Below are 22612 nucleotides of genomic sequence, written 5' to 3'. Positions count from 1 at the left end.
GTCAATATTTGCAGTGTTGACCCTTCCTTTTCAAGACCTCTGCAATCCGCCCTGGCATGCTGTCAATTAACTTCTAGGCCACATCCTGACTGATGGCAGCCCATTCTTGTATAATCAATGCTTGGACTTTGTCAGAATTTGTGGGTTTTTGTTTGTCCACCCGCCTCTTGAGGATTGACCACAAGTTCTCAATGGGATTAAGGTCTGGGGAGTTTCCTGGCCATGGACCCAAAATATCGATGTTTTATTCCCCGAGCCACTTAGTTATCACTTTTGCCTTATGGCAAGGTGCCCCATCATGCTGGAAAAGGCATTGTTTGTCACCAAACTGTTCCTGGATGGTTGGGAGAAGTTGCTCTCGGAGGATGTGTTGGTACCATTCTTTATTCATGGCTGTGTTCTTAGGCAAAATTGTGAGTGAGCCCCCTCCCTTGGCTGAGAAGCAACCCCACACATGAATGGTCTCAGGATGCTTTACTGTTGGCATGACAGAGGACTGATGGTAGCGCTCACCTTGTCTTCTCCGGACAAGCTTTTTTCCGGATGCCCCAAACAATCGGAAAGGGGATTCATCAGAGAAAATTACTTTACCCCAGTCCTCAGTCCAATCCCTGTACCTTTTGCAGAATATAAGTCTGTCCTTGATGTTTTTCCTGGAGAGAAGTGGCTTCTTTGCTGCCCTTCTTGACACCAAGCCATCCTCCAAAAGTCTTTGCCTCATTGTGCGTGCAGATGCACTCACACATCACCTGCCTGCTGCCATTCCTGAGCAAGCTCTGTACTGGTGGTGCCCCGATCCCGCAGCTGAATCAACTTCAGGAGACGGTCCTGGCTCTTGCTGGACTTTCTTGGGCGCCCTGAAGCCTTCTTCACAACAATTGAACCGCTCTCCTTGAAGTTCTTGATGATCCGATAAATGGATGATTTAGGTGCAATCTTACTGGCACAAATATCCTTGCCTGTGAAGCCCTTTTTGTGCAAAGCAATGATGATGGCACGTGTTTCCTTGCAGGTAACCATGGTTGACAGAGGAAGAACAATGATTCCAAGCACCACCCTCCTTTTGAAGCTTCCAGTCTGTTATTCGAACTCAATCACCATGACAGAGTGATCTCCAGCCTTGTCCTCATCAACACTCACACCTGTGTTAACGAGAAATTCACTGACATGATGTCAGCTGGTCCTTTTGTGGCAGGGCTGAAATGCAGTGGAAATGTTTTTGGGGGATTCAGTTCATTTGCATGGCAAAGAGGGACTTTGCAATTCATTGAAATTCATCTGATCACTCTTCATAACATTCTGGAGTATATGCAAATTGCCATCATACAAACTGAGGCAGCAGACTTTGTGAAAATTAATATTTGTCATTCTCAATAGTTTTGGCCACGACTGTACAAATAAAACATTGCATCTAATTTCCTCCTCTCTTTTTCTCTCCCCCTCTTTCCCTCTCTCTCTTTCCCCCTCCCTTCTTTCTCCCGCTCTCTCTCTCTCGCTCTCTCTCACTCCTCTGCTCTCCACCCGGTGGCTTTCAATGAAATAAAGCCCAATATCTCTCAGTAGAACACCATCTTAGGCTCCTACTGTATACACACACCTACCCAGCTCCAATGGTGTTCCCCTCCTCTCATAATAATTTACTAGCCAGGGGGCCCCGGACCCACACCAGCCACTACACACCACCATGAATAACACAGCACTAAGATGTAGTGTCTGAAGACGTGCCCTGTGCCACAGGGTGTCTAGCCAATCACCAGCCCAGGGAGAATGGGGTTGAAATGGCCCAGGCCCATATTGATTTAATTGCCTTGGTTTATTTGTGGCATCCTAATTATTGACTGGAGCTGAGTTTAATGGGCCTGGTTTTATGAACACGGGGAAATGACTGCATATATGGTCCTCTGCCTCCCAAATAACACCCTATCCTCTATTTAGTGCACTACTTTTAGCCACTGCCCTATTGAAAATAGAGAATAGGGTGTGATTTGGGACACGCATATGGCCTTCAATCTGCAGTTTGTTTGGCCCATAATGAACTGCTCCCCGTCCCTCCCTAGATCCTCTTTCACACTCATTTTAAAGCTACATTCTGGGATTTGAAAAACAACAAAACAGAAGCCCTGTTGAATTGAAATGACCATTGAACAGAGTCCCAGATCACAGACTGTAGCTTTAACCTTCTACTCAACCCTCCTGACAGCCTCCCCCAAAAAAACATTTGAAAAGTCGTCGGCGCACTGCCCTTTACGACCGCCGATTGGGAGGACGCTCAAGTTTTACTAGAGGGTGGCGGAAGCTGGTGTGATATTGAGCGGTAATATTTACCCTTCAGTACCCTCGGGGGAGGAGTTTGGTTGCTATAGGCACTGCACTGTGTCAACCCAGGGTCCATTAAGAGAAGATTAACTTAATATCTTTACTGTAGTGTACTCTACATATCTGGGCCTGTATTTCAATCAAGAGCCCTTAGACAACACTACTTTAACTGAGACTCAGCGATATGAAGTTGCCACGAGCAGCACCGCAGATGAGCGTGATGCAAGACTTTGCTCTCACACAGTGTATCTGAGCATTTTATTATTTATTTAACCTTTATTTAACTAGGCAAGTCAGTTAAGAACAAATTCTTATTTACAATGACAGCCTAGGAACAGTGGGTTAACCGCCTTGTTCAGGGACAGAACGACAGATTTTTAACCTTGTCAGCTCGGGGATTCGATCTAGCAACCTTTCTGGCCCAACGCTCTAACCACTGGGCTACCTGCCGCATGTGCATGGGGGCGCCACACATTGCTACAACGTGATAGCTACGGGACCAAAACAGCTGAGAAGTTTAGCCTCGCGTTTCAAAGCTCCTAGTTGTTGCGGAGTTCAACCCGATATTCCTGTTTACTTAGTGCATGGCTGAGTCTACCTGTAAACATTGTTGCTTGTTGAGGCTGTCATGTGACCCAGACTAGTGTCCTGTCCAGGGGGTGTACTTGTACATCAAGCTGCCTCACACTACAGAAACAGCAGATAGACTAGCGTCCTGTCCAGGGTGTGTACTTGTACATCAAGCTGCCTCATGCTACAGAAACAGCAGATAGACTAGCGTCCTGTCCAGAGGGTGTACTTGTACATCAAGCTGCCTCACACTACAGAAACAGCAGATAGACTAGCGTCCTGTCCAGGGTGTGTACTTGTACATCAAGCTGCCTCATGCTACAGAAACAGCAGATAGACTAGCGTCCTGTCCAGGGGGTGTACTTGTACATCAAGCTGCCTCACACTACAGAAACAGCAGATAGACTAGCGTCCTGTCCAGGGTGTGTACTTGTACATCAAGCTGCCTCACACTACAGAAACAGGAGATAGACTAGCGTCCTGTCCAGGGGGTGTACTTGTACATCAAGCTGCCTCACACTACAGAAACAGGAGATAGACTAGCGTCCTGTCCAGGGTGTGTACTTGTACATCAAGCTGCCTCATGCTACAGAAACAGCAGATAGACTAGTGTCCTGTCCAGGGTGTGTACTTGTACATCAAGCTGCCTCACGCTACAGAAACAGGAGATAGACTAGCGTCCTGTCCAGGGTGTGTACTTGTACATCAAGCTGCCTCATGCTACAGAAACAGCAGACAGGCTCCTGTGAACAGTTCCAGCTCACACAAGCCAAGGCATGTGCAAGGCTACTTACTTACATACTCAACCGAAACCATTGTAACTTTTGAGTCAAGCACCGCCATGCCCAAACAACAATATTACCAACTTCTCAAACGTGTTTGTTTGTTGTCAACGCTGGCATAGTGATGGCGGATATCATCTGCAATTATTCTGCAGTTGGCAATTATTCTGCAGTAATGACAAGGAACAGCGATGAGCTCCAGCTAGTGTTGTTCCTTCAGAAAGAAGTGACTCTAATGAAGCCTTGTTTAATGATTGGGCTAATTAAATCAGCAGCGACTGTGCTGTGTGAAGGGGGGATTCTCAGACTTTGTACTGTAAATGTGCCACGGCAGAGATTGTGGGGACAAGGGGCCCTAGGGGAGGTGGGCGACTGGGTTTGTGTGACGAGACCAAAGTAGACTATAACCTTCCTCTCTGTGTTTACTGTGATCACAAGCTACATAGTTTATTCAGACAAAGACGCTGTACACTAATAGAGTTTGGTTTAAGTTGGCCAGTCAAGATTATTCTGGAACTGCATTCATTAATTATTTTCCTCGGTGCTCTACACTGGCCGACTTTGTTGAAGTAGGCACACAAAAAGGGATTGATGCTGAAAGTGGATATTCTAAAGTGAGGTAGCATATAGCTTGGCTGTTGGACAGGGCTTGGGACTCATTGAGTAATGTTAGCCTGTTATGATGGCTCATTGGATAATCTTAGTCTGTTATGGTGGCTCATTGGATGATGTTAGCCTGTTATGATGGCTCATTGGATGATGTTAGCCTGTTATGATGGCTCATTGGATGATGTTAGCCTGTTATGATGGCTCATTGGATGATGTTAGCCTGTTATGATGGCTCGTTGGATGATGTTAGCCTGTTATGATGGCTCATTGGATGATGTTAGCCTGTTATGATGGCTCATTGGATGATGTTAGCCTGCTATGATGGCTCATTGGATGATGTTAGCCTGTTATGGTGGCTCATTGGATGATGTTAGCCTGTTATGGTGGCTCATTGGATGATGTTAGCCTGTTATGATGGCTCATTGGATGATGTTAGCCTGTTATGATGGCTCATTGGATGATGTTAGCCTGTTATGATGGCTCATTGGATGATGTTAGCCTGTTATGGTGGCTCATTGGATGATGTTAGCCTGTTATGGTGGCTCATTGGATGATGTTAGCCTGTTATGATGGCTCATTGTATAATGTTAGCCTGTTATGATGGCTCATTGGATGATGTTAGCCTGTTATGATGGCTCGTTGGATAATGTTAGCCTGTTATGATGGCTCATTGGATGATGTTAGCCTGTTATGATGGCTCGTTGGATAATGTTAGCCTGGTATGATGGCTCGTTGGATAACGTTAGCCTGGTATGATGGCTCACTGGATAATGTTAGCCTCAGTGGAGGCTTCTGAGGGGAGGACGGCTCATAATAATGGCTGGAACAGAGCGAATGGAATGGCATCAAACCATGTGTTTGATGTTGTTGATACCTTTCCACCTATTCTGCTCCATCCATTACCACGTGCCCGTCCTCCCCAATTAAGTTGCCACCAACCTCTTGTGGTTAGCCTGTTATTATGGCTCGTTGAGTAATGTTAGCCTGTTATAATGACTCGTTGAGTAATGTTAGCCTGTTATGATGGCTCGTTGAGTAATGTTAGCCTGTTATTATGGCTCGTTGAGTAATGTTAGCCTGTTATTATGGCTCGTCGAGTAATGTTAGCCTGTTATGATGGCTCGTTGAGTAATGTTAGCCTGTTATTATGGCTCGTTGAGTAATGTTAGCCTGTTATTATGGCTCGTTGAGTAATGTTAGCCTGTTATGATGGCTCTTTGAGTAATGTTAGCCTGTTATGATGGCTCGTTGAGTAATGTTAGCCTGTTATTATGGCTCTTTGAGTAATGTTAGCCTGTTATTATGGCTCGTTGACTAATGTTAGCCTGTTATAATGACTCGTTGAGTAATGTTAGCCTGTTATGATGGCTCTTTGAGTAATGTTAGCCTGTTATGATGGCTTGTTGAGTAATGTTAGCCTGTTATTATGGCTTGTTGAATAATGTTAGCCTGTTATGATGGCTCGGTGAGTAATGGTAGCCTGTTATTATGGCTTGTTGACTAATGTTAGCCTGTTATTATTGCTCTTTGAGTAATGTTAGCCTGTTATGATGGCTTGTTGACTAATGTTAGCCTGTTATGATGGCTTGTTGAGTAATGTTAGCCTGTTATAATGGCTCGGTGAGTAATGTTAGTATGTTATAATGTCTCGTTGAGTAATGTTAGCCTGTTATAATGTCTCGTTGAGTAATGTTAGCCTGTTATTATGGCTCGTTGAGTAATGTTAGCCTGTTATGATGGCTCGTTGAGTAATGTTAGCCTGTTATGATGGCTTGTTGAGTAATGTTAGCCTGTTATGATGGCTTGTTGAATAATGTTAGCCTGTTATAATGTCTCGTTGAGTAATGTTAGCCTGTTATTATGGCTCGTTGAGTAATGTTAGCCTGTTATGATGGCTTGTTGAATAATGTTAGCCTGTTATGAGGGCTTGTTGAGTAATGTTCGCCTGTTATAATGGCTCGTTGAGTAATAATGGTCTGTTATTATGGCCCGTTGAGTAACGTTAGCCTGTGAAAATGACTCGTTGAGTAATGTTAGCCTGTTATTATGGCTCGTTGAGTAATGTTATCCTGTTATGATTGCTCGTTGAGTAATGTTAGCCTGTTTTTATGGCTCGCTGGGTAATGTTAGCCTGTTATAATGGCTCTATGAGTAATGTTAGCCTGTTATAATGGCTCGCTGAGTAATGTTAGTCTGTTATAATGGCTCGTTGAGTAATGCTAGCCTGTTATGATGGCTTGTTGAGTAATGTTAGCCTGTTATGATGGCTCGTTGAGTAATGTTAGCCTGTTATAATGGCTCGTTGAGTAATGTTAGCCTGTTATGATGGCTCGTTGAGTAATGTTAGCCTGTTATAATGGCTCGTTGAGTAATGCTAGTCTGTTATTATGGCCCGTTGAGTAATGTTAGCCTGTTATAATGACTCGTTGAGTAATGTTAGTATGTTATAATGTCTCGTTGAGTAATGTTAGCCTGTTATAATGTCTCGCTGAGTAATGTTAGCCTGTTATAATGGCTCGTTGAGTAATGTTTACCTGTATATTATGGATCCTTGAGTAATGTTAGCCTGTTATGATGGCTTGTTGAGTAATGTTAGCCTGTTATGAGGGCTCATTGAGTAATGTTAGCCTGTTATGATGGCTTGTTGAGTAATGTTAGCCTGTTATGATAGCTTGTTGAGTAATGTTCGCCTGTTATGATGGCTTGTTGAGTAATGTTAGCCTGTTATGAAGGCTTGTTGAGTAATGTTAGCATGCTATGATGGATTGTTGAGTAATGTTAGCCTGTTATGATGGCTTGTTGAGTAATGTTAGCCTGTTATAATGGCTTGTTGAGTAATGTTAGCTTGCTACGATGGCTTGTTGAGTAATGTTAGCTTGTTATGAAGGCTTGTTGAGTAATGTTAGCATGCTATGATGGCTTGTTGAGTAATGTTAGCCTGTTATGATGGCTTGTTGAGTAATGTTAGCCTGTTATGAGGGCTTGTTGAGTAATGTTAGCCTGTTATGATGGCTTGTTGAGTAATGTTAGCCTGTTATGATGGCTTGTTGAGTAATGTTAGCCTGTTATGATGGCTCGTTGAGTAATGTTAGCCTGTTATGATGGCTTGTTGAGTAATGTTAGCCTGTTATGATAGCTTGTTGAGTAATGTTAGCCTGTTATGATGGCTTGTTGAGTAATGTTAGCCTGTTATGATAGCTTGTTGAGTAATGTTAGCCTGTTATGATGGCTTGTTGAGTAATGTTAGCCTGTTATGATGGCTTGTTGAGTAATGTTAGCCTGTTATGATGGCTTGTTGAGTAATGTTAGCCTGTTATGAGGGCTCATTGAGTAATGTTAGCCTGTTATGATGGCTTGTTGAGTAATGTTAGCTTGTTATGATGGCTTGTTGAGTAATGTTAGCCTGTTATGATGGCTCGTTGAGTAATGTTAGCCTGTTATGATAGCTTGTTGAGTAATGTTCGCCTGTTATGATGGCTTGTTGAGTAATGTTAGCCTGTTATGAAGGCTTGTTGAGTAATGTTAGCATGCTATGATGGATTGTTGAGTAATGTTAGCCTGTTATGATGGCTTGTTGAGTAATGTTAGCCTGTTATAATGGCTTGTTGAGTAATGTTAGCTTGCTACGATGGCTTGTTGAGTAATGTTAGCTTGTTATGAAGGCTTGTTGAGTAATGTTAGCATGCTATGATGGCTTGTTGAGTAATGTTAGCCTGTTATGATGGCTTGTTGAGTAATGTTAGCCTGTTATGAGGGCTTGTTGAGTAATGTTAGCCTGTTATGATGGCTTGTTGAGTAATGTTAGCCTGTTATGATGGCTCGTTGAGTAATGTTAGCCTGTTATGATGGCTCGTTGAGTAATGTTAGCCTGTTATGAGGGCTCATTGAGTAATGTTAGCCTGTTATGATGGCTCGTTGAGTAATGTTAGCCTGTTATGATGGATTGTTGAGTAATGTTAGCCTGTTATGATGGCTCGTTGAGTAATGTTAGCCTGTTATGATGGCTTGTTGAGTAAAGTTAGCCTGTTATGATGGCTTGTTGAGTAATGTTAGCCTGTTATGAGGGCTCATTGCTGAAGAAAGTTAAACTACTGTGAAACAGCACCATAACAGTCAAGTCATCAAGATTTGTGATAGGATTACACACTTCAGTATACTGGTATGGTGTGTTTCTGCCAACAGGTAGAAAAGGGTTTCAGCAGCGTTGCAGCATCCTTTTGTGTGGATATAACCTTCATGTATTTATACCTGAATTGTGTCTGTGATGATCACCTCATTTCCTCTCCTAATGAGTGAAAAACAAAGGCCTGCCGTAGCGTTGCTGAAGCGTTTAATATGGGTTGTATTTAGGTCAGCTCTAATAACACAGGTTGCACAAACCTGATGATGTTTCCCAACTAAATATCAACTCAAAAATAAGGCAAAGATTTTTAATTACAGTATCTATGGCCCCAAGTGTCCAATTCCCTTTCATATCAGTCTCCCGGGGCCCTAAAGGGGAGAATAGAAAGGAACACGGCAACGAGAGAGAGAAAGAGAGAGAGAACTGTAATTACCAAGGAGAAAGAAGGAGAAGAAGAATAGACTTTGGTGATTTTTTTCCTTTTGCTCACCTGAGTTTAAAAAAAAAAAAAAAAAAAAAAAAAAAAAGAATCTGCATGTGACATATTCATTATCGGGATAATCGAATGCAGACTTTTTTTAGTAGGTCTTGGGTGCTTTTGTGTGTTGTTGTTTTGTTCCTTGTTGTTTATTCCCCGTTTGATAACTTTGATTTCAAACAAAAGTGAGCAGATCAAAGATCATAAAGTGTTTCCCTGTGATCATGTAAAGTAGCTCCTTCCCCGCGGTGGCCTAGATTGGAGGTGTCTTATCGACGCTTTATAAATGACGGTAAAACATATTGTACCAGGAACATATTGTACCATTTCAGTGGTGTATGCAAGGGCCCTGGAGAACAAGCATTGAATCTAAAGCATTTTTAAATCAATCAGTCCACCAATCAGTCAATCACATTTCTAAGAGGTACAGATCACCCTGCTGCAAGAGAACATTGCTGCAATGCAACAAATAAAAAATGTGTTGTTACCGCTCCTTTGTCTCTGTCGTCCCCCTCCCTCTTTCCATTTCTATCTAGACTTCCACACTAACACCATGCATGTCTACCTCTCCTCACACAAATTGGGCCCTCGAAACCTGCTAACCTGTTCCGAGGGAGAACAAAAAGCGTGTGAATGATCGATCGGTTAAGGGAGGTGTTGTGCACATAATGGCGTCTAACGCACAATGGGAGCCCCGGTGTTGTACCGCGAACGGCTCCCCGCCTCCAGCGGCGCCCCAGGCACTGGAATAACAGTGTCATTTAATTGGTCTGGTAAAACCACCTTTACGTCGCGCCCCCGGCCACCTTATATTGTCTCTTGTCAGTCTCTCAACACACACACACACACACACACACACACACACACACACACACACACACACACACTCAGACTTTCAACGTGGGTAGCTTAGCACGTCAGCGCTAACAGACCGGGCCGTGTTAATGAAAACATATCCAGACAATCGCTCTGGTCTGCAGGGCCTATTGAATAGTGATGGGGGCTAGGGGGAAGGTGTTACAGGCTTTGGTTTTTCCATTTATATTTCGGGGTTGGACGTTAGCATGTTGGGCGCACCGATTGGTGTCACCTCGTTAGTCAGTATGTGTTACACCTGTGCTGGCTTGTCATCCCATTAGTCAGAAGGTGTTTCACCTGTGCTGGCCCAGTTGATATCTAAAAAAACTGTAATATATCTGATCTTCCCTGTTTTCGTTTTGCTCCACTTTTTGGTTAACTTCCTGTCTTTAAGTTTGGTTGGGGTTTTATTTTGTTTGTCTCTTCTGGTGGGTGTCTTTTAGGGCCCAGTTGTTGTTGCTAGTTAACAATTTGGTACGTTCCCCAGCAAGAAACCAAAAATTGTCACTCAAACAGAAGGTGGAACTAACAAAGAGTCACTGACAAGGAACAAAACAGGTTCTAGGACGGGTTCTGAAAGACATTCATGGGGTGTCCACTGAAAAGGTGCAAGCTGCCCTAGGGGCCCAGGGCCCCTGTAAAGCAGCGGTTACATAGTAATGACAGGTCCTAGCGGTCCCTCTGGTGCCATTAGAGAGAGCAGGCAGAGACATGGGTGCAGTGTGTGTGTCGCTCCAGGGCCCGTGTTCACCTGCCCCAGGTAGCAAGCTCTGTGTTTGATCTCACTGACTGTCACAAATGTAACCCATACGGCTACTAAAAGAAAACGCTCCGTGCAGAAGTACAGAGGCCCTTTTGCCAGAATACACACAGCATACAAACCAGATAGGTCACCTCTGTGAATAAGGAAGGTTGTGTTTATGTAGACTATGAGTTACACACACTTAAGCCAGACTAGACTGAGGTACACCTCTCAATCAGTATGTTTACCTTTATTTAGCCATATCAATCATAGTTATCATTATGTGGTCCTCTGTAGCCCAGTTGGTAGAGCCTTGTCCTTGCAACGCCAGAATTCCCGGACCACCCATACATAAAATGTAAACACGCATGACTGTAAGTCTCTTTGGATAAAAAGCATCTGCTAAATACCATATAGTATTATTATTATCATCATTATGACCCTCTTGGTCTCCTCTCCCATAGCCCTGTGCTGTGGAGTGTTGTCTCTGCAGAGAGGAGCAGAGAGGTGTCTCAGCAGTGGTAGAGGAGACTCAGAGGAACAGAGAGGTGTCTCAGCAGTGGTAGAGGAGACTCAGAGGAACAGAGAGGTGTCTCAGCAGTGGTAGAGGAGACTCAGAGGAACAGAGAGGTGTCTCAGCAGTGGTAGAGGAGACGCAGAGGAACAGAGAGGTGTCTCAGCAGTGGTAGAGGAGACTCAGAGGAACAGAGAGGTGTCTCAGCAGTGGTAGAGGAGACGCAGAGGAACAGAGAGGTGTCTCAGCAGTGGTAGAGGAGACGCAGAGGAACAGAGAGGTGTCTCAGCAGTGGTAGAGGAGACTCAGAGGAACAGAGAGGTGTCTCAGCATTGCGTGTGTGCGTGACAGACAGAAAGAGCTAAATAAACATCCTGAACGTGTAACTTCTGTATAATTCCTCCAGTAAGCCACTTCAATTCACTTTCAAGATCTGAGCGTGAAGAGAACCTTTAAGCTCCAGTACTTAGTGCTAATCTGGTTTACATATTTTATGATTAAAGCATAATACAACTTTTTATGAGTTTCAGAGCTAAGCGAGCTTCAGTCCACTACTACTCAAATCTGGCCACAGCGAGACTTTAAAAACCCCACTACAGGATGAATAGGTTTCAGAGCGGATGCACAGAGTTGATGTGAATATTTATGTGTGATATATCTGCCTTTGATCGCCAGGGCCTGATTTCCATAAAGTCCTTGTGTCGGTTTTGAGAGGCAAGAGGAAAAACAAAATTAGCCGGGGCGCAGAGGTTAAGACTGCCCCCTCTCTCTCTCTCCCTCGCCTGCAGCAAGGAAACCACACACACATACACAGTGAGAGAAACCCAAACTATTCCTCTCAACTTTAACACTGAGTGCAACTCTCATTAGTCTAGAGTCTTCCTCTCCTTTCGTATACAACACTGAATGTTCACTCAGAGAGCATGCTGACTAGCAGAACACCAGTATGTACATTACAGAACCAAAGGTATGTGGACTCCTGCTCATCCAACATCTCATTCCAAAATCATGGGCATTGATATGGAGTTGCCCCCCCCTTTTTTTTTTTGCTGCTATAACAGCCTCCACTCTTCTTGGAAGGCTTTCCACTAGATGTTGGAACATAGGTGTGGGGACTTGCTTCCAATCAGCCACAAGAGCATTAGTGAGGACATGTGCTGATTTTGGGTGATTATACCAATGGGGTTGAGGTCAGGGCTAGGTGCAGGCCAGTTAAATTCTTCCACACCGATCTCGACAAACCATTACTGTATGGACCTCGCTTTGTGCACGGGGGCATTATCATGCTGAAACAGGAAAGGGCCTTCCCCAAACTGTTACCACAAAGTTGGAAGCACAGAATCTTCTAGAATGTCATTGTATGCTGTAGAGTTAAGATTTCCCTTCACTGGAACTAAGGGTCCTGAACCATGAAAAACAGTCCCAGACCATTATCCTATTATTATTTCCTTGTTGCAAAGGTGGCATCCTATGATGGTGCCACGGTGAAAGTCAGAGCTCTTCAGTGCGGGTGTGTTTGCCAGTGTTTGTCTATGGAGATTGCATGGCTGTGTGCTCTATTTTATACACCTGTCAGCAACAGGTGTGGCTGGAATAGCCAAATCCCCTATTTGAAGGGGTGTCCACATACTTTTGTATATATAGTGTACCTCAGCACATCCTAAAATAACAAAGTGCTCAACTGTTCCTTTTTCATTAGTGCGAAGTAATCTGTTTTTAAGAAATGCTTTGTGGAAAACACTAAACATGGACCAACCCCTCTCTCTACTGCCCCTCTCAAGGCCCACCTCTCTCTACTGCCCCTCTCAGGCCCAACCTCTCTCTCCTCTCTATACTGTACCACAATAACAACAAACCTGCCCTCTGAAAAGATGCCAAGTGTCAAAAAGCACACTTTAACTGTTCTGTGTTTTTTCTGTCTTCTTTCTCTCCCCTCCCCCTCCACAGATCCCCTCTGCTGCTCTCCTAATGGAGGTGCTGTGTGTGAAGATGAAGGAGAGGAAAGTGCTGACAGAAGCGCTGGCCGCGCTCACAACACCAGTCAGCGAAATCGCCTGACTCCCACTCCGGGGCTGAGGGCTGCGGCTGGGAAAAACTGTCATCCTCTCCTCCTCCTCCTCTTCTCTCTCCATCCCTCCTTCGTGCCCAGGCCTTTCTTTCTCAGCGGGGGCTGAGTTGGCCAAGTCGACCTGAAGTTGCTCTCTGTGTGTGTGTGTGCGTGAGCGCGCACGTGTATGAAGTTGCCTCCACGCCGCGCTTCCAGAACCAATATTTACGAGAAAAGCGCTGTCGACTCACTCCGAGCCACTCGCTCACGCAGCGGTCTAGTGCCGTGCCGGGGCCCAGCCTTTGTAAATGAGCCCCCAACATCTGCGTTAGTGGTTAGCGCGCTCCATCTGCGAGACAGGGCCCTTTAGCGTCAGGCTAATTTACAGTACAGAGACAAACGCTCTCTTTCTCTCCCTACTCCAAACGCCATCCTGAGGTGATGATAACATTATGCTTACGTTTTTACTTCAAGTTAGACATGATTTGTTATGGTTTTTTTATTTAGATATTTTCAGTAATTTATTGTGGATCTCAAGGACCCCCCAGGGTGCTCGGAGTGGGACCTGACCCAACAGTGCAGACTCAACGAAAGAAAAAGTACACTCTTAAAGTAAGAAGCAGACATACTCTTTCTCCTCTTAGGATATGCTGGACTCAAACCCGACACATGCATTCCATGTCCCATTTGGACCGATTGGATTCCATTGTTCCATTCACGTTTCAGTGACCCAATGCTCTTAACGTGAATGATATCATAAAATATACATTTTGTTTGTTATGTCTAGGTGTATTGTGAAATGTATTTTATTTACATTTGTGTGTTCACTTCACATTGTATTCTGCAATAGGTAATTATGTTATATTGTTAATTGATTGAAACTGAATTTAAATAAAAGTGTGTTGCCAATTGTTTTATTTTTACACTATGGAGTCAAGATTATTGATACGTCATATTAAAGTTGCATTGTGCAGAAATCTCTCCACCATTTCCTGGTTGCTAAAACTCTAATAGTTTGCCTAATGTCAGTTTATGTAACAAAATAAGATAGTATAGTGTAGAGAATCATTGTACCATCTAAACCGCTGTGAAATATATTTTCCATAACCAAAAATATTGTTGTTTCAGCTGTTTAAAGCTAGTGTACAAAACCGAAAAGTAAAATACACAAAAACAAACTTAAGAACGGGAAGCATAGAACAGCGCACATAGAACGGATTTACCACTTCTTAGACTTGCTTTCAAGTGGAATGATAGATCTATAACTCACATTTCTATTGCACGAAAAGTTACATATTGCCACTTTAAAACAATTATTATTTTCTTGATGCATCATGTGCTGCAGTGTTTTCATGGCCAGAATGTACTGTTGGGTCAGTGGTTAAAGACCAAATCATTTTTATATCCAGGCTAGTCTCGTTGAGATAAAAATATATTTTTAAAGCGAGACCTAGAACTGTAGCTAATAGAAAGACAGTAGTGTATCTAGACTCTGTCCTGCCTTGTTGACAGTGATGGACCATGATTCAGTTTCTCTATTGGACGGGCGGAGGCGGGGCTCCCTGTCTCCCAGATGATTGACAGGCGACTGGTAGACCATCAGCATGGTTTCCGACGGTAATGAGCGACCCCCACTGTTGACTTCATTAACGAGGGTCTTCAGTGGGCCACACACACAAGCAGCCCAGTGGTAGAGAGGGAGCAGTCTCACCCTTGACGTACCTCTCCAGCCCTTTTATGTTTCTCTCTTCCCTTTCTCTTCTTTTATTATTCATAGTGAATATCAAACCGTGATCTGGGTCTCCTCTGTCCTTGAGCAGGAGTCCTACACCCGAGACCACCATACTTCTCCCTCTCTCTCTCTCTGATCATGTCTTCCTCTCCTCCTTTCTCACCCCTTTGTTTTAAATTATTCCTTCTCCCTCTTTTTTAAGTACAATTAACAACCTTATGTAAAATCATCCATTCAGGAATTAACAAGAAATAATTCAACTTTTTATCCCACCTCCCTTTCAAATATATGCTAATGATGTCATTTTTTTCCTTTATCTTTCTATAATAAAGGGTGGATTAGCCCAGGACTGTCTCTCCAGCAACACAGGGACCAATTTAGCTGTGATCCCGGGGAGCACTATGCCCCAGTGGTTAATTACCATTCATTAACATAGTTTGCATCTTTTATTCTCCGTTGAATACCCAGGAGCGAGCTATTGTCAATATTTGTCCCATATAAATTTGTGCTTGGTTTCTCTCCCTAGTCACTGTCCTCTGGCGTAATGCTGCTAATGACAAACATTAATAACTGAGAAATCCAGCGTGCAGTGGGGATGATACAAGAACAGAGGAAGGGGGGGGGGGGGGGAGGCGTGTAGAGTCGCACAAATTAGCATGGAGACCCTTTTTATTTTATTCTCTCTCTCTCGCCGTCTTTTAATGCATAGTCAACATGTTTGCTTATACCCGCACCATTCGGCCCTGTCTGCTTGACACTCAGCCTCTATGTGACATATTCAAATGACTACCCAGAAACCGCTTGGGTTTAATTAACCTGGTCTTGGCTCCCTGTGCCCCCCCCCCCCCCCAGTGAAGACGTTAAGAGATCCTGAACGCACCCTTCACACTCCTGCCTTCCCCTGTGCTAGCCCTCGTACCACGTCCACACGCTCCCCCATCCTTCGCTCAATAGGAATGGAGAATTAGAGCCATCCACTTGTCGTTTTTTCCCCCTCCCTCTATCGCTTTCTCTGTCTTACTCCCCTCTTTCGCTCTCTTGTACAACTCTCATTAAGGGCAGGTCTCCGAGGGGAATTACTTTGATCACTAGTTCCAGTTGCAAAGTTTTCCCTCTCCTTCCTCTTTCTTTTATTCCTCCCCACGTGATCAACTCTGTGGCATTTCTTTTTCTTTGCCCTTTCTTTATTTAATCCACCTGTCACAGTTATTTTTCCCGCAGAGCTTTCCTCTGGGGTTGCTCCTCTCCTGGAGGGGGTAAGAGGGGGCCAGGGTCAGGAGTTGACTGGGAGGCCGATCAATGATAGGGGTTGAGGGGTGTGGTAGTGTCTCGGGGCACCCCTGGTGTGATTACGAAATCCCCCCTATGTCACTTGGGTGGGGAGCGCTGGGAGAAAGCAGGGGGGCCAAGGAGTACAAAGACAGAGGTGGATCTCAGCTGCCAATCGCCGCAGCTTTCAGCCCATCACAATTAGCCCTCCGCCTACCTCTCCTCCTCACTGCCTGCCTCCTCACTGCCTCCCTCTCCTCCTCACTGCCTGCCTCCCTCTCCTCCTCACTGCCTGCCTCCCTCTCCTCCTCACTGCCTCCCTCCCTCTCCTCCTCTCTGCCTCCCTCTCCTCCTCTCTGCCTCCCTCTCCTCCTCTCTGCCTCCCTTCTCCTCCTCACTGCCTCCCTACTCCTCCTCACTGCCTCCCTCTCCTCCTCACTGCCTCACTCTCCTCCTCACTGCCTCCCTCTCCTCCTCACTGCCTCCCTCTCCTCCTCACTGCCTCACTCTCCTCCTCACTGCCTGCCTCCCTCTCCTCCTCACTGCCTGCCTCCCTCTCCTCTTCACTGCCTGCCTCCCTCTCCTTCTCACTGCCTCCCTCCCTCTCCTCACTGCCTCCCTCTCCTCCTCTCTGCCTCCCTCTTCGACACCAGTGTAACAGGAACCAGGAGCCTGAGAGAAACAGCCTCCAGTAAGTTGACTGACTTCCCCTTTTCTCCCTGACACAGTTTCTCTCCCTGCTTCTCTCAGCACCAGGAGATGGTCTGGCTTTGATATGACAGACAACCAGACAGACTTGGCTCACTGTTTAAAGTAATAGGTGTGTCTGTGACTCTCAGCCAAATGCATTGTCAAATGTATAATGCAGCATGTTTACTGTACTGTTGATTCTCCCTTGTGAATCTTGGAGAAAAGGAAGTGTCGCGTTGGATTTTCTTTGTCTACTTTTTGGATTTAGATCGCGATCCAATGAAAATAATTGCTACCATACGATAAAGATGTACACTGACCGTCAACACTGCATTTCAAGTCTGGCTCATTACGATCATCTAGTCTCAGATCTTAACCGTTCAGGGTCTTTCATATGAGGACAGATAAAAGGAAAGGAAACAAGGAAGGAGAGGGAGCCATTTTAAAACGATTGAGATACACCCCAGCTCATATTAGGACCAGTCTCCACAGTATCAAGTCATGTTCAATGTCACCTCTCTTTCTCTCTATGGTGAAGAGGAGGACAGGAGGACTGCAGCTTCCCTCTGGTCCTCTGAGGAGGTGGATTAGACGGCCAGATCAGCTCTCTACTGTCTCTTCTCTTTTCTCCCCGGGAGCTCAGTCAACAAAGGCAGCCCAGGACATCAGAGGCAGGGCAGCGCTGAGCAGGGCTTAGTCCAGGCTGGGAGGAGAGAGGGATGAGAGAGAAAGGAGGGGCAGAGAAAGAAAGAGAGGAGGAGAGACTGAGAGAAAGACTAACGGGAGATGCAGAGTGAACGAGAGAGGCACAGAGGCTCCAGTGGCTGTACTAGGAATCCTTAGAGGATAGGGCCGTGGAACTCTCCCCAGAAGCAGTCTGCTATCCTGTCTTGCTTTTTTGTTTGACAGAGCATCAGAACCCAGCTCTACTCCCCAGGTGTACTAGAGGGTTTTATTTGGCCCCTCGCTTCCCACGAAAAGGGCCACATCCAAAGATAATCTACCGCTTTTTATGTTGTCTGTGGAGTGGATAGGAGACTTGCTCAACTATTAGATAGATCAGTGATGAGTTTATATAATCTCTCTACTAGAGAAGAGATACTGATCATGATGTTTCATCTGGAGAGCACGATCAAATCCCTCTTGGGGTTTCCTCCTATTGGAGAGATATCAGAGGGCCGACTTGGCTTCCAAAACTGGTTTCCTTTCATTTTATTGGCTCTGTGGGGTTCTAGATTGCTGTAGATGAAAGAGAGGAGACGAGGAGAGGAACTGTTGAGAATGAGATGCACCCCTGGACTGGTCTTGGTTTGGCTGTAGACTTTCTCCGTGGGTCTCGTCTTAGTGAGTGACTCTGATAGCTACTTCACTAGTCTTTCTTTATGATATCTGTACAATGGAAATATATTGCTCATGTTTTGTTTAAGTATGATTGATTATTGAGCAATATTTGTATATAGTACCATGTCCAGTGCATTCGGAAAGTATTCAGACCCCTTGACTTTTTCCACATTTTGTTACGTTACAGCCTTATTCTAAAATTGATTAAATAAATGTTTTTACTCATCAATCTACACAATACGTTTTTGTATTTTTTTCTAATTTATTAAAAATAAAACCTGAAATACCTTGTTTACTTAAGTATTCAGACCCTTTGCTAAGAGACTCGAAATTGAGCTCAGGTGCATCCTGTTTACATTTATCATCCTTGAGATGTTTCTACAACTTGATTGGGGTCCACCTGTGGTAAATTCAATTGATTGGACATGATTTGGAAAGGCACACAGCTGTCTATAAGTTCCCACAGTTGACAGTGCATGTCAGAGAAAAAACCAAGCCATGACTTTGAAGGAATTGACCGTAGAGCTCCGAGACAGGTTTGTGGCGAGGCACAGATCTGGGGAAGGGTACCAAAACATGTCTGCAGCATTGAAGGTCCCTCCCCAAGAACAAAATGGCCTCCATCATTCTTAAATGGAAGAAGTTTGGAACCACCAAGACTCTTCCTAGAGCTGACCATCCGGCCAAACTGAACAATCGGAGGAGAAGGGCGTTGGTCAGGGAGGTGACCAAGAACCCGATGGTCACTCAGACAGAGCTCCAGAGTTCCTCTGTGGAGATGGGAAAACCTTCCAGAAGGACAACCATCTCTGCAGGACTTCACCAATCAGGTCTTTATTGTAGAGTGGCCAGACGAAAGCCACTCCTCAGTAAAAGGCCCATTGGAGTTTGCCAAAAGGCATCTAAAGACTCTCAGACCATGAGAAACAAGATTCTCTGGTCTGATGAAATCAAGATTGAACTCTTTGGCCTGAATGCCAAGATTCATGTCTGGAGGATTTGTGTATCTTGTTTTGTTCCATGTTAATTTATTTATTAAATTCACTCCCTGTACTTGCTTCCTTATTATTAGCGTACACGTTACAGAATAAAGCCTCACCAAAGGGAAGCAGCAGGGATTTTTTAAGCTTTTTTACTGGTGATGTCGTGTCCAAGGGCGGCTGCCGAAGCAACCGGGGATGCCTCAGCTGGCTCAACAGTTTCTCAAGCCGCGGGTTACCTCGTCAGGCTTCCATTGCCGAAGCTACCAGGGATGCTTCAGCTAGCTCGTCGGGTTTCAATGCCTCAGCTGGCTCGACAGGTTCTCAAGCCTCAGTTGGCTCGTCGGGATCCCATGCCTCAGCCGGCTCGTCGGGCTCCCATGCCTCAGCTTGCTCGACAGGTTCCCACGCCTATCAGGTGCTCATTGTCGCCAGTTTACTCATTATTACACACAACTGTCACCATCGTTACGCGCACCTGCGCCTCATGAGACTCACCTGGACTCCATCACCTTGCTGATTACCTCCCCTATATCTGTCACTCCCTTTGGTTCTTTCCTCGGACGTTATTGTTTCTGTTTATATGTTTCATGTCTGTACGCTACTCGTGTTTCTTGTTTTGTTCCATGTTCGTTTATTTATTAAATTCACTCCCTGTACTTGCTACCTGATTATTAGCGTACACGTTACAGAGACTAGTCAGGATCGAGGGAAAGATGAACAGAGCAAAGTAAAGAGAGATCCTTGATGAAAACCTGCTCCAGAGCACTCAGGACCTCAGACTGGGGCGAAGGTTCACTTTCCGACAGGACAACGACCCTAAGCACAGAGCCAAGACAACGCAGGAGTGGCTTCGGGACAAGTCTCTGAATGTCCTTAAGTTGCCCGGATTTGAACCCGATCGAACATCTCTGGAGAGACCTGAAAATAGCTGTGAAGCGACGCTACCCATCCAACCTGACAGAGCTTGAGAGGCTCTGCAAAGAAGAATGGGAGAAACTCTAAAAATACAGCTATGCCAAGCTTGTAGTGTCACACCCAAGAATACTCAAGTCTGTAATTGCTGCTAAAGGTGCTTCAACAAAGTACTCAGTAAAGGGTCTAAATACTTGTAAATGTGATATTTCAGTTTATTTTACTATACATTTTGCAAACAAAATTTAAAACTGTTTCAGCTTTGTCATTATGGGGTATTGTGTGTAGATTGATGACTGGGAGAAAAAAAAACGATTGAATCCATTTTAGAATAAGGCTGTAACGTGGAAAAAGTCAAGGGGTCTGAATACTTTCCAAATGCACTGTACTGTATTTCTGTCTGACTAAGCCTAACATTCCTAGCCTGGTTAAATCATATTGAACACTGTGCTCATTTTCACTTCAATGGTAAGTGCAGGATTCAGTCTGGTTTAACCAGGCTATAAGACCCCTAACCTAACCTTGTCTATTGTCTTTCTTTCTTGCAGGTGATGGCCCACAGACACACACATACACACACACAATAACATTCTTGCTACTTGGTTCTTCATTGATCATAGCTGCTTGGGGAAGCAGGTATAACCTCCAGGTTAGGTCATTGGGCTAGGAACCGAAAGGTCGCTGGTTCGAATCCTGGTGAAACCTGCCGCTGTGCGCTTGAGCAAGGCACTTAACCCCAATTGCTCCAGGGGCCCTGTAGGTGTCTCAGGGGGAGTTGGGATATGCAGATAACACATTTCCAACACAAATAGAAGCATGTGTATACATATTCTTCCTTTGTTTTCTCCTGTCTCTTGTGCAGCCTACACTTTGGTCTGGGGCTGAAGCACCTCAAAGCAGCCCTCCACCTTCACTAACTTTCCCAAGCCCTCATTAGCGAATGGCTGAAGTTATCGTTACAGGGGGTAACGGTGCCCACACACACACACACACACACACACACACACCTCAGGTAATCATGGTAATGAATTCAGGCCCCCATCTCTCTCTCCATCTTTCTTTCGTTCTCTCTCTCTCCCCCGCTTTCGCTCAGTTCTATGATGCAAAGAGCACAAGGAGCCCAAACAACAAAGGATTGTTTGTTTGCATAACATTAGGGCACGCGCACACACAATGGCGGGGCCGACCGCAGGACTGACTGGAGGCTTCCGTGAACACAGGTGGAGCAGCCGGGCATCTGTGGGACCAATTAGACGAGCACAGGACATTAGCATATTTGAGTGGGGAGAGGGGTGAGCTGAGGGGAGAAGGGGTGTAAGGTGTGTAGGCCTAATAATGAACCTCAAGGTACATTAGCATGTTTGAGTGGGGAAGAGGGGGGGAGGGGTAAGATGTGTAGGCTCATGATAAACCACACCCTCTGGTCTTGACCAAGGTACATCAGCATGTTTGAGAGGGGTGGAACAATAAGGTGTGCAATGATTAACCTCTTAGAGTGGTATAACCTCTCTAAGTGGTGTGTTGGTTGTTTTAAGCCAGTTTTTTTCCGATAAGGTGAGTGTGACTGCTGATCACTGCTCCATACAGACAAAACACACCCACAGCTGGTCCCTCTTGTTATTAAAGGAGATTTTGTCTCTGTCGTTTATTTCCACCTTTTCCTACCTTAGATGATAGAGTTATAGCCACTGCAATTGGTCAGTTGTGTGGAGAGAAGAAATGATCTACCTTTTCACTTTGGCCTGGCCTCTCTCCATCTGTCTCCATGGTGCAGGTAAGATTTATGGGCTCGGGATGACAAACGGAAAGAGACCTCCACTGGAGGTCTGGGAGACACACACGCACTGCTCACTCGGCCGTGGGATACAGCACTTTATCAGCGCTGAAGCCACTGACCAGTACACTCATTCAGGACAACTGCATTCAGGTGGTTGACAGATGATGTTGATATATCACTGATACTGTCTCTCTTTTAGCTATTGTTTAGTTCTATGATGCCATTTTCAGCTGTAATGTAGTGATGTTGTATCGTATGATTTCTATTGAAGGATTAGTAACTACTTTGACTGGATCTGAATTTATACTCCAGGGTAGTGGTGACCCGTCGTTCAGGGCAGAGGTGACCCGTCGTTCAGGGCAGAGGTGACTGGATCTGAATTTATACTCCAGTGCAGTGGTGACCCGTCGTTCAGGGCAGAGCCCCACCTGTTTTGAGCCAGACACGTTTAGCTAAAAAAGTATATAAATATTTATTTATTTATTTTTGTTGCCTGTTTTGCATGTTATTTTGGCATTAATACGTGTCACATATCAGTTTGCAATCAATTTAAAATAAATAATTTTGAGTTAATAAAGCCGCATACAAACATGGTCTCTTTTTTTGCTTTCTTGAGTAAGGCAGCTCCAAAATGCAGTTGTTTCAGCCTAGCTCAGTGCTTTCTGTGTCGGTGGGGCAGCCAGCAAAAAATACAGAGTGTAGAGGTTGGTAATCTTCTCTGATTGCGCCGTAATTGGCTCAGTGTTCTGTCACTCATGGGAACACTACGTCACTGCAAACCTCAGTCTACAGGGAGAGCTAGAATGTTAAAGCCCCCTTGGGTGCTGGCATAGATTTACATTAAAAGTGCCCATCTAAAAAGGCTCAAG

At 44.9% G+C, this 22612-nt stretch overlaps 1 protein-coding gene across 1 annotated transcript in view; it reads left to right on the top strand.

Annotated features, from left to right (window-relative positions):
* cntln (centlein, centrosomal protein) overlaps positions 1–13962 on the top strand; it is a 37413-nt gene extending 23451 nt beyond the window's left edge. The window contains exon 6 of the mRNA XM_055923497.1: positions 12940–13962. Within this exon, the coding sequence (XP_055779472.1) occupies positions 12940–13050 (111 nt within the window). The 3' untranslated portion in view covers positions 13051–13962. The remainder of the gene's footprint in view (positions 1–12939) is intronic.
* Positions 13963–22612: the final 8650 nt, after the last annotated feature.

The sequence above is a fragment of the Salvelinus fontinalis genome, chromosome 5 (assembly GCF_029448725.1).
Source record: "Salvelinus fontinalis isolate EN_2023a chromosome 5, ASM2944872v1, whole genome shotgun sequence".
NCBI classification, from domain to species: domain Eukaryota; kingdom Metazoa; phylum Chordata; class Actinopteri; order Salmoniformes; family Salmonidae; genus Salvelinus; species Salvelinus fontinalis.
Note: the sequence above shows the minus strand (reverse complement) of the source record. Positions and strands in the feature narration are given on the sequence as shown.